This window comes from Ammodytes marinus (genome assembly GCF_949987685.1).
Source record: "Ammodytes marinus genome assembly, chromosome: 20".
NCBI lineage: Eukaryota > Metazoa > Chordata > Actinopteri > Uranoscopiformes > Ammodytidae > Ammodytes > Ammodytes marinus.
The window spans coordinates 4,638,489-4,649,640 of record NC_137224.1 but is presented as its reverse complement, the minus strand read 5'-3'; the positions used below and the strand labels follow the sequence as shown (position 1 = coordinate 4,649,640).

Sequence of the window (11,152 nt, the reverse complement as noted above, 5' to 3'; positions counted from 1 at the left end):
GATATATAAGGGCTGATGAAACATGATGCTGTGTAGTCTGCTATAATCTATTATGCAACATTGTCCAAATACCAGGCTACAACTCAGTCCCTACAACACCTCCAAACATCAGTCTTGTCTGTCTGCATCTGTCTCATTTGCGTTTTGCTTGTTATGACTGTTGTGTTCCGCTTTGATCAGGGCTCCGATCACCGCCATCGTGACCGTGATGGTGATGGCGAGCATGGAGGCCGTCTCGACCACACACAGCTGACTGTCCAGCGTTGCCAGGGCGATCCCGGCCAGCTGAGGAGGGGCGTGGCACACTATCTCCTTGTAATCGTACACGTTTAAATGCCTGACGCGCTGGATCTTACCAAAGACTCGCTGCAGCTCGCAGTCGCAGCTCCAGGGGTTTGAGGCCAGCTGGAGGTGTGTGGTGGTGGTGGCGGTCCGCAAATTCAAGACGGTCTTGAACCGGATGTTCTTGAGCCGGTTTCCCTGGAGCCCAAGCAGAGTCAGCCTCCGCAAAGGGGCCAGGGCTTCAGTCTCGATGGCTGAGATGTTGCAGTGCCCGAGAAGTAGCACCTCGAGGTTCTGCTGTCTGTTAAGGAGGCCCTCCTTGAGAACGTTGATGAAGTTTCCGTCCAGGTTGAGAAGGCTCAGTTGGACCAGGCCGCTGAAAGCCCTGACGTCCATGGTGCGGATGCCGTTCCAGCTGAGGTCCAGTTTCTTCAGGTTTTCCAGACGAGACAGTGAATGAGAGTCCAGGTGCTGCATCAGGTTGTGGTCCACACGGAGTTCTTTAAGTGAGGACAGGCCCACAGAGAAGTCCCTTGGGAGGCCACGCAGACGGTTATAACTCAAGTCCAGACGCTCCAGGAACTGAAGGGAGGAGAAAGACTGGAACAGGAATAGAAATTAGTAATCAATGAACACAGGAGACTTGTAATAGTTAGACCAAAATAGCTCAATGGTGTTTTGTGTCCCCAACGGAGCCTTCAAGGCAGCGCTGCCTCGAAGGCCCTAATCCTAACCCTAACCCTAAAAAAAATGGAAAAAGGAACACATAAATAAATGACAAAATTAAACATACAACCAACAAACTCTCACTATACAGGTCTTCCGTCTCTACACTGTTCAGAGGCAAATGCCATAATACCTATACGGAACCAGCGTTCTATCATTATAAAATAACTATTATGATATAATGAATGAGGTTTTTCTTCCCTCAGTCTTCCCTTAGTCTTCCCTTGGCCCAGCTGTCCTGTTAATCCTAACCCTTACTGTGATGTCACAAGAAGGAAACTGTAGGGTTAGACAGTGAGACCATTTATACTAAATAGGATCTCCGAGTTCAATACACCTTCATATTCCAACCGGTGAAGTAGGCCTTTAAGTACAATTTTGAAGCTTTTTATATGGTGAGCCTGAAGTGCAAATTAAAACGGCAAATAAGAAAAACAGAACAACAAATCACAAAACCCAATGCCATTAACTTCTAGAAGAAGTAGGCTCTATCTGCAGCATTGAATATCCTTTAACAGGAAATAAATGCACTATACTGTATGCCTTCAATTGGTGCCAGACAAACGCTATTATAGCAGATAGCCCCTACCTTTTCTGGGAGAAGTTTATGTAGTTGTGTTTAGTTGTGACAACATAGGATCGCTGAATGTTCTTACTGAGCGTCTTAAAGTGCTTCTAATTTTGTCACATTTTACACAAGTTATAATGTAACTTTGACATGGTGCATTAACATTGCACTTACAAAAATCAACTACATTTGCATGCTGCAGTTTCACAAAAAATATCAATAAAGTAGTAAATCCAGATTAGTTCCTCCTCCATAGACTGCTACTTTGAGATCACCTTGAGAATTCAAAGGAATCCTGAAGGACAGAGAAGATAGTTCTCTTGGTCAATGCAATTGTTTGTAAAGCTATTTTCTGATAACGGCAAGGTTTATTCATTCATCTGTCACCAGTTTATTTATTTAATTTTTAACTGTATTCATTTCAATCTTCATATAGTCTTGTCCCTGATCTTGTATTGTACTTTACCTGACGTTGAATGTGGTGTATGATAATTGTGGTTGATTGTCTTATTTTATAATGGTGCTGCCTTCTTGGCCAGGTCATTCTTGAAAAAGAGATTTTATGAATTTTACCTGGTTAAATAAAGGATATTGATTGATTGATTGATTGATTGACATAAATGCTGCTTAGACATTAATAAGGATTACATGATGTGGTCGTTCTGGAAACACTAGCATTGGCCATTTATTCTGCATGAGTATATTCAGCTTATAATGTGTGTTGACCTGTACGTCTGTACAGTAAAGAACCTGTAATGGATTTTTTTTTTTTTTTTTTGCGATGCAGTAAGGAGGTCCAGTTTCTTGTACCAGAATAATACAGTAGAATACTGTTTCCACAACTGGTCTGGAACAAAGTCCAAACCCTCCTATTGTCCTCACCCCATTCAATGTTTAACATCTTTAAATAAATGGTTGACATGACTACTTTTTTTAGTTGTTGCTTAATATTAAATGACAACTGGGTGAACATGAATCATTATCGTATGTTCAGTGCCCTGCACACATGAACGCATTGGTTGCTGCTTTAGCTGTATAACACATAGAAGCATCAATGTTGTTTTTATATATAGCAGAAAGAAAATTATACTTAGAATTAATATAAATTCTTTATAACACACAATAAAAGATCTCCTTTTCCATTGGTCAATCGGTGAGATTTTATGATAATTTCATATTTTTCCAAAGTCCCATAATATTAGGTATTTGTGGTTGTGGTGTTCAAAAGGCATTGAAGAGGCTTTTATGTAGCCAAAAAAAGAGAAGAAAATTGGAATAAGCCTACTGGGAACACAAATAATTTGGGATTATAATCATTTTGTAGAGGTTAAAATTGCAGCAGGGGTCAAATTGAGGATAACAAATGTTACACAATTACAGAGAGTAGAGTAGGTCTGTCTATGCACAGTATGTTAACATCCACGGTTGTTGTTTGTGGTACCTGTGTGTGCAGAGTCTGGATGCTGTTGTTGGACAGCAGGAGGATCTTCAGTGTCCACAGGCCCGTAAAGGATCTGGTGTGAACCTCCGTCAGCTTGTTCCCGCTCAGGTCCAGCAGCCAGGTGCCGTATGGGACGCTGGGAGGGACCCTGAACACACCGCGAGAGCCGCAGTCCACCAGGGAAGAGGTCTCATAGCACACACACGGGCTGGGACAATTACTGATGCCCGATGATGGGTTCACAAAAAGCAGCAAGAGAAGAGGTAGCATCACGCATAGCATCTTAAGGTCACTTACATCCATCTTCTTGCTTAGATCCGATCACTGGTTCCGAAAGGCATTGTTACCCTCAGAGCAACGCATGTAGACATCAAAGGTTGATGTCGTTGCAATGAATTCTCTAAAAACAGACATGGCTTTTCCTGATTATGAAAAGGGATTATGGGCTTAAATAGATAATCACAAAACAAAACCAGAGCAAACCTAGGATGTTTTTTGGACTAGTTCCTAAAAAGAGGATTTACATCTGCTGATGGAGGCCTATTTGGATACCGTTTTATTTTTTTTTAACTTACTTTAGCTTAGCCTCTGCATTACATATCAAAAATATAAGATATATTTTTCCAGTTGATAAAGGAATCAGTTTACCAATTATGGTAAAGTTAGTCACCATCCAATATAAAATAAATAACCTCAAGAATGGAGTGTTTTGTATATTCAAAATTAAATAGTATACTGAAAATGTACAAAAACACACATTGTGAAGTATTATTTTTGCAGCTCATTGGAAAAGATGATCACTGCTTCGATACCATTTAAATGTTTCGCTAGTTCCAAGTAAACTCAGTTAACAGCTTTTGAAAAGTGGATTTATGATTTTTTTTTGTCCTTGGTAAGAAATGACCAGTTAACACCAATTTCATGATTTTCTGTCATTTTACAGGCTGAACAAGAACATTATTGAACCCTTGTATTAGTGTAAGATCTACTACCTCATACTTCACACAAAACTATCACTGCTTTCAGATCATTTTCAAGAAGTCTACAATAGCAGTTTTCTTGATATCTTTGTAAACTAAACATTTGAATGAAGATTTCATAGCTGATTTACTGTCAAAAGGCAGTTAGTGTCATCAAGCAGCAGTATAGAAACCAAAGGCTTATTAATAAGACAATAAATAATTATCTAAAAAGTGATGGGTTTAAGTTCCCTGTAACTAAATGGATCCATCAGTCAAGCTACCAAAAGAACCCCAAGCATTGTCCATAAAAAAACTGCTCAAAATAGCATGACCCGAAATATGCAGCATGTGTGTCTGATGGTTATGTCAAGGGGGGTTATGTCAGGGTTAAAATCAAGAAGGTGACTACACAATATATTCATTGAATTCATTCTTCAGGAGTCTGTCAAAAAGTCGTTGAAAATTACAGTATTACAGTCAGAATTTTTGTTACTTTTATTTTAGAAAATGTCCTTTAAAGTGTGGCGTTTTCAAGTCACATTTTGTTTAAAATACAGAAAATACAGACAGTAGAACATACAGCAAAAAAGGAAACTGACAGAAAATAAAGCTAACAAAGCTTTTCTGACTGATCTAAGTTTTCTTTTTTTCAAAATGGAACTGAAGGCAAAAGGAAGAGGGGCGGAAAAAAGAAAAAAGGTTTGGGGGGACAAGGAGGGAGGGAGGGAGGGGGGAGGAGTGGGGGGCAGAATGAGACAAGTTAGTTAAGGAAACTATGGTTGCTTTATGGTTCATGTTTAAATTATTCTTTATAAAGTCTAATTTAAGATTTAATCTTTCCTCTTTCTTTCTTTTTTGTCTTTTTTCATTTAATGGTATTTTGATCTTCAGGATCCAGGGCCCTCAGTGCTCCTCCTTGTGGTCTCAGAATGAGGAACAAGGAATGCCGACTCAGTCTGGCAGTGGGAACAAAACCGCCAGCGTCGCCTTCCCCGGTCGACACGCGCTGCCAACTCAAGATGATAAAGTGGAGTCCTTCTGTGTTTGCTGTGCTTGTGAACGTTGCATGGTCTTCTGACTTTCCACGTCTCTAAAATGTTTCTCAACCTAAGGGAATAGAACCACAACATTCAGGAACGATCTGGAAAACAATTCTGTGAAAAACAGTAGCACAAATGCAAGGTGCACTAAGGGTTGCACTCACACTAGGCCTTCGTACCGTGGCCAAGCACCATTTAGGGCTAAAGTCTAGTTTGTTTGACCAGTGGGAGTGCTCCGTACGGTACTCAAGCACAGTACACTTCCTTGGCCCTTGGGCGCGGTACAGATGCTAATGAGCCGACACGCGCACAAGCGTGCACATAGAGGGCAATCCTGATGTCAGTTTTATATAAGACTGTTCTCCCCATGACCCAATACTTCCCTGTATGCAACGGACATTTAAGAATTTGATGAAGTGTACGCGTTGGTCTGATGTGGAGAGTGCACGTGTAATGTTTGTTGCAGATTTGGTCGGATGAAAATATTCTAAAACAAATCGCATAGAAATACTGTCCAAAACCCAAACCTGCACGTATTAAGACAAGTTTGCGTATTGGCAACCATGCCTAGGACCGGATCTTTAGGAGCAGTGCGAGTGTAGGCCGGGCCTGGCCAGCGGGGAGGGAGGGGACAATCTCGCTTAAGCACAGCACGGATAAACTGGGCCAAGTGTGAGTGCACCCTCAAGCTGCCCAACAGAACACCTACAAGTATCTACCAACATGATGATAAAGCAGGCTATAAACTCATGACATGACAATGATATAAAACACACCAGTTATGTAGAGTTGTAGGTAGGTCTCTTTTCATTCACATCTACTCAAGTCATTTTTCTTTAGTGCAACAATCTGTGCTCCATTATATCGTGCAGGTGTGTAGTTTAAAGAAGCAGTGAGGGCGAGGGTTATATGGAAAGCAGGCGACACTATATCTATACCAGCTGATAGTCAAGACCGTGGTAGACTTTAATGTAAGCAGGGACAGCACAATGCGTTTTCTATCTGGATGGAGCCTTTACAATACACTGCTGTTAGTACACATGGTGGTTATGGGGCTGCACAGAGCCGGCTATTCAAGTCAGTTTCCACATGTGACGCAAAATATGGCGTTTTTAGCTGCCAATTACAACATAGCGGAAACCGAGCTCCTTTTAGAATACAGAGTAAGTGGTTTTGCTCTAAATCTTGGATTTCTGATTCCTCTGAAATTGCATCTTTCAGGAATCGTGCCCAAACACAGGCAGAGATGTACAGTTTAACAACCAGAGAGGTAGAAAGAAAATATCTATCTGAACTAACTGTCGCTCTGAGAAACCGATGGTAATTTCATAGACAATTATTCAGGGGTAAATAAATGCATGCAATGTATGTTAACTAATCTACATTGAAAATAGATCATTAGTTGCAGACCTTAGGCATTGTATTATTGGTGAAATGTCATAAGATAAAAAAAAACATAAAGCATACTTACTATTTTGCGTACATGACTTAAAGCGCTTCCCTCTTTGCCTTTGCAGTTCTCAACCTGGTAAGGCGGCGAGATTACGACGTCGTCCATCACCATAATGTTCTTCTCCTGCCATTTACAGTCTTTGATGCTGCAAAGAAAAGTCAACAGAAAGTAAGCAAACAATGTGACGTGACAGTTGAAGGTTAGACAAAGGATGTCCATACTGGTTTTTACTCCACATTTGTCCACCCAGTTATTCAGGATAAAGAATATAGTTATGACTGGCGTGCAATGTGTGAAAGTGAAACTAGATCTCATGATACACAAATTGTTCACTGTATCTCAAATAGGGATTTTTTACAAAACATACAAACATATCAGACCGATTACACACAAAAAATAAAAGCAAGTAGGGAGAAAGATTATGATCGAATGGCGTGACCAAAGACTGAGGTTGCATCTGTCACAAAGTAGGGAAACACACACACACACACACACACACACACACACACACACACACACAGGTGTCCAATACCGGTCTGATCTGGGCTAAAATATGATCCAATCAGAGAAGAAATCTGATACCATCAACCACGTCACATCAGGAAACACATGAATACAAGACAATGTTCCAGTCTGTCTTTTATTCAGACGGCCACAGGAGACACGATAAAAGGAAAGGATTTGACTAGTCATGTCTCAAAACTAAAAACATAATAACGTGGTTTAGTCAACACAAGTATTGGTTAGCATGTGATTGTGCATAATAAAAATAAATCGATGAGTTCAACAATCTTGCTAACTATTTCATGTCCGTCCGTCGTGGGAGAGATATGGGGTGGGGGGGGGTCCTCTGCCAAGCCGTCTAAAGGGCAGAGGTTTTCATATTGTGTACAGACTGTGACACCCACTGAGTGAAATGGCTATTTGTTTCCCTGATATTACGTGGGTGCACAAAAAACACGATGTAGGTGGGAAAATAAATGAAAACACAGACATCTGGTCAATAAGATGCACATTATTATAACATGTTGTTGGTGTAATTAAGTGAAATACGATCCGGCGTCAACACGGACTGTTCGACTCTGAAAATTTACCGGATGTTTTAATGTTGTTTTGGTTTGTGACTTCCTGTCTGACTCGATCTGTTCTGTGCTGAATTGATGCGCCGTGCAGGCAAATATTATCTGCTGCAGAAGCCTCCGGACTGCCGGAGCTGCAACGGAGTATAAATACTTTTATATACAGTCGATGGTGGGGGCACACACTGACTAGAGTGGAACCTATCAGCTCCACTGCTGAGGGGGAAGCGGAGACGGGTCCAACACACATCTGGTGGAATATGGAGACGTGTAGCTTGAACCCAGACTCTGCTGCAACAGGGTCGCATTCTGTTGCTGCTATATTATCATCGTCTGTCGAGCCGCTCAGCCGATTAGACTGGAACAGAAGAACGACTGACAGAACGACGTAGCAAGTACTTTGGGGTGTTGCAGGACAAACAGCTTCACCGTGTACTTGTATGAAAAGCCACGTGTCCACACTAAAAAATGTATGTTGATGCATTTTAAGTGTGGACAAAGTTGAGTAGTCGCGACAAATCCGGGCAAATCTGCCTGATTAAGAGCACAATTTGCCAACACCAAATATGGGTTTTTCAAACCGCATCTGACTGCCCTCAGATCCCCTTCTGGGATAAGTTTTTTGGATAGTGTTCATGAAGACCTTTAAGGTGAGGTAATAACAGATGGCAGGTGGAAAAGTGTTCTTACGTTTTGTGAATAGTCTGAAAAAGCTGTTGGCCCTCCACAGAAACCCCAGCACTGATTGCATAGGCTTGGGACAGCTTGTCCTCCTTTTCTGACCGTGCTCGATTGGCAAGCTGTGAAGAGACAGAACAAAAGGACATTCTTAGCATTTAAAAAAGATATACCAGGGTTGTTTCTACATTAGTCCTTTACTGTGTTTTGGTTGATGACTCAAGCAAATACTGATCACCAAGTTCTCATTTGACACTTTAATTAATTTGCATTATAATGATTCTCCTAACGCATCTTAAACGTAGCAGAAAACACCATATAAAGGGCCCAGATAATCACAGGATAAAAAATAAAACACACAGGATTTACTTTAGAAATGATATTTGTCATCACTGTAAATAGAGGCAGACATTCAAAAAAGGACAAAACCAAAGTTGCCGGACTTACCTTGCTCACATTCAGTGATGCTAGTGGGGGTGGAGTCTCGGTGCGGTCATTAATGATGTCCACATCAGAAACATAGGCTAAGTTGATCAGGATGACGTCGTTGAGGTTGGGCTTACCGCTGGAGGAAGCACATTCTTCGAAGAGAACTCAAGTCAAGGCAAACGCACACGAACGTCATGAGAATGCAAAACACAGCACAAAAAAAAAAAAATACAACGGGGAAACAAACATGCCTGACTTTTACACTGTACAGTGAATGGTAGTGCCAGTTACAGCAGGAAACTACCAAAGGCAGTGCTGCCACATATAGCAATCATAGAACAATGGAACAATGAATGAATTAAGACATGTTCAAAAAATGTGTTCAATTGAAGTGTAGCTTATGCACAGCCCCTTTATGTGACCTCCATTCGCTTTAAAAAGGTCCATTAAATTCAGTCAATTTTAGTAAATAGGTTTGACTTTTGTTGGTTTACTCAAACATACTGTAAATCTCTGGTTTTCTCACTGACAGATTGGGGCCTCAAGGCATGGACCCCATTTGACTTGCAGTAATACTGGCACAGCTTGTCAAACTTGTCAGAGTGATTCTAACGCAGACCAGGCTTTCCCTATACATTTAATTATCTGGCGAGACATCGGTAGCATCAATTATCCAAGTGAGTTTCAATTTCTTGGCACAAGCTACGAGAGGACTTCACCTGATTGGACAGTGACAGCATGACCTTAACTATTTGACCTTAGTTGTGTAAATAAATAAACAGTCCAAATTTTTCAAGTCAAGTGTAATTTAAAATTTTAAAAAAGCTCAGCTAAAAAGGGTAAACTGCCAGACATTGTAGATATTTTTTTAAAAGGTAAATGACTGTTTAATAACAATCTTATCTTCGGTGTCAGGCTGATTAATAATGAAAAATGATGTGAAGTTGTTTAAATTCATTCACAGGGTTTCCTTAAATCATCCTCTCGATATTTCTTGTATGAAGTATTTTTTTTGGCAGAGTACACCAGATAGTTTTACTAAAATTAAGTTTTATAAATGCTGAAAAAATGAAATTCTCTCACAGAAAGTGGATCAAATAATAGGCGAGCTGCTAAAATCATTTGGTTCATAACTGTGGTATTAATGGGTCCATGGATTATTTATTACTATTTAAATGGAATGCATCACTAATTATTTCAGCTAAGGTCAAATGTACACTGTCAAGCCCCAAAAAATATGTAAAGTATGAACAGTTAAAAATCTTCGATTCATAGATCTCCAGAAATGTGACGTTACATTGTGGATGCATTCGTGTAGGTGTAATTATAATAGGCTTGGTGCATGCCAGCTAACGTTAGAGGTAATTAGCTCGTGATGCCGATGACACCTGAATCACGTCGAAATGAAACGCATTAATCAGCAAAGGATCACATCGTCAGGAGATTCCGCGGAGTAAATAGTCAAAAAAGGATAATCTTTGGGAATGCTAATACCGTTAATTGAGCTGGTAGCGGCAGTGTGTATGGGGTTGACCGAAACTTAGCATGTTAGCCGCCGAAGCTATATAGCAACTTGATTGTGAGCGTGCACAAGGTTCACGGTGTCCAATCATTAACCAGCGGCTGGAAATAGTAACCTTGAGCAAATGCGAGTAACGGCATCGCGAAATATGCGAGGTAAATAAACGTGTGTAGATGAGAGCGAGATGCGGTGGATGTCAGTTAGCGTGCTAACTAGCGACGGTTAGTGCCTGATGAGAGCACACAGCCATGATGCCTCGCTGCCAGATAGTGATCCATGTTGAGTTCTGCTAATACAATGATAGGATTCAAAACACATACACTTCCCCGGGAGATAGCGAGAAGCCGTTAAATGAGCCGGCAACAGCGAACACGTCTCCACCAGATACAATATGGATGGGTGAACTAGGTCTCGATTTGAGATGTTTAAAGCGGACAAAGATGTGGAGCTGAGCCTCCACCAATTACGCCTGCGCGGATCACTATTTGACATGTTTTCGGTTACCCTACAGGCCCCGTGCAGCCCGGCAGGCCAGCCAGCACAGCCGGCCCCGCGAACTCGAAGCAAACAAAAGGATACTCAGAGTTAACATCTTGGACTGGTAGTCAAACGCGACCACTTCTCCTTGCAGACGCTGGCCCAAGCAGGTGAGGCAAGAGACATGGCTCCCGACGCTGAAATACTCCCCCGGTCCAGGAGCCGCCATCTTCTCCGCCAGGAAACCGGAGCGCCTGCCTTACGTAAAGCGACGCCCTGACGTCACATGGGCGTGGCGAAGCACGTCGCGTGATAGATAGATAGATAGATAGATAGATAGATAGATAGATAGATAGATAGATAGATAGATAGATAGATAGATAGATAGATAGATAGATAGATAGATAGATAGATAGATAGATAGATAGATAGATAGATAGATAGATGTGGATAGTCCATTTAGCATATTAAGCATTCCACAATATTACATTTGCA

General features: G+C 41.2%; 2 protein-coding genes across 3 annotated transcripts; both read right to left on the bottom strand.

Moving 5' to 3' along the window:
• Nucleotides 1-108: 108 nt before the first annotated feature.
• Nucleotides 109-3,287, bottom strand: LOC307267361 (uncharacterized protein; the record flags this gene model as incomplete). The annotated part of the gene is made up of 2 exons (XM_080049674.1): nt 109-882; nt 3,018-3,287. 2 exons carry the CDS (start codon nt 3,285-3,287, stop codon nt 109-111), a joined length of 1,044 nt encoding a protein of 347 aa, XP_079905800.1.
• A 1,172-nt stretch (nt 3,288-4,459) lies between these two features.
• Nucleotides 4,460-10,928, bottom strand: lsm12b (LSM12 homolog b). Of its 2 annotated transcripts, none has more exons than XM_080048907.1 (5): nt 10,760-10,928; nt 8,677-8,813; nt 8,242-8,351; nt 6,491-6,617; nt 4,460-5,086 (listed from the first exon to the last, which is right to left on the bottom strand). In XM_080048907.1, the coding sequence occupies exons 1-5, from the start codon at nt 10,884-10,886 to the stop codon at nt 4,994-4,996; spliced, it is 594 nt and encodes a 197-aa protein (XP_079905033.1). In that variant the 5' UTR covers nt 10,887-10,928; the 3' UTR covers nt 4,460-4,993. The 2 variants fall into 2 exon arrangements, with proteins under 2 accessions (XP_079905033.1, XP_079905034.1); XM_080048908.1 differs by having other exon boundaries at nt 8,677-8,810; nt 10,760-10,925.
• Between the last annotated feature and the right edge of the window lie 224 nt (nt 10,929-11,152).

Bases quoted from the DNA above. Each gene is read 5' to 3' on its own strand.
- lsm12b (XM_080048907.1), bottom strand. From the start codon at position 10,886: ATGGCGGCTCCTGGACCGGGGGAGTATTTCAGCGTCGGGAGCCATGTC. The intron at 8,814-10,759 runs GTATCCTTTTGT...GAGTTCTCTTCG, and splicing joins GTCCAAGATGTTAACTCTGA to AAGAATGTGCTTCCTCCAGC. The intron at 5,087-6,490 runs GTAAGTATGCTT...CTATTCCCTTAG, and splicing joins TAAGTCATGTACGCAAAATA to GTTGAGAAACATTTTAGAGA.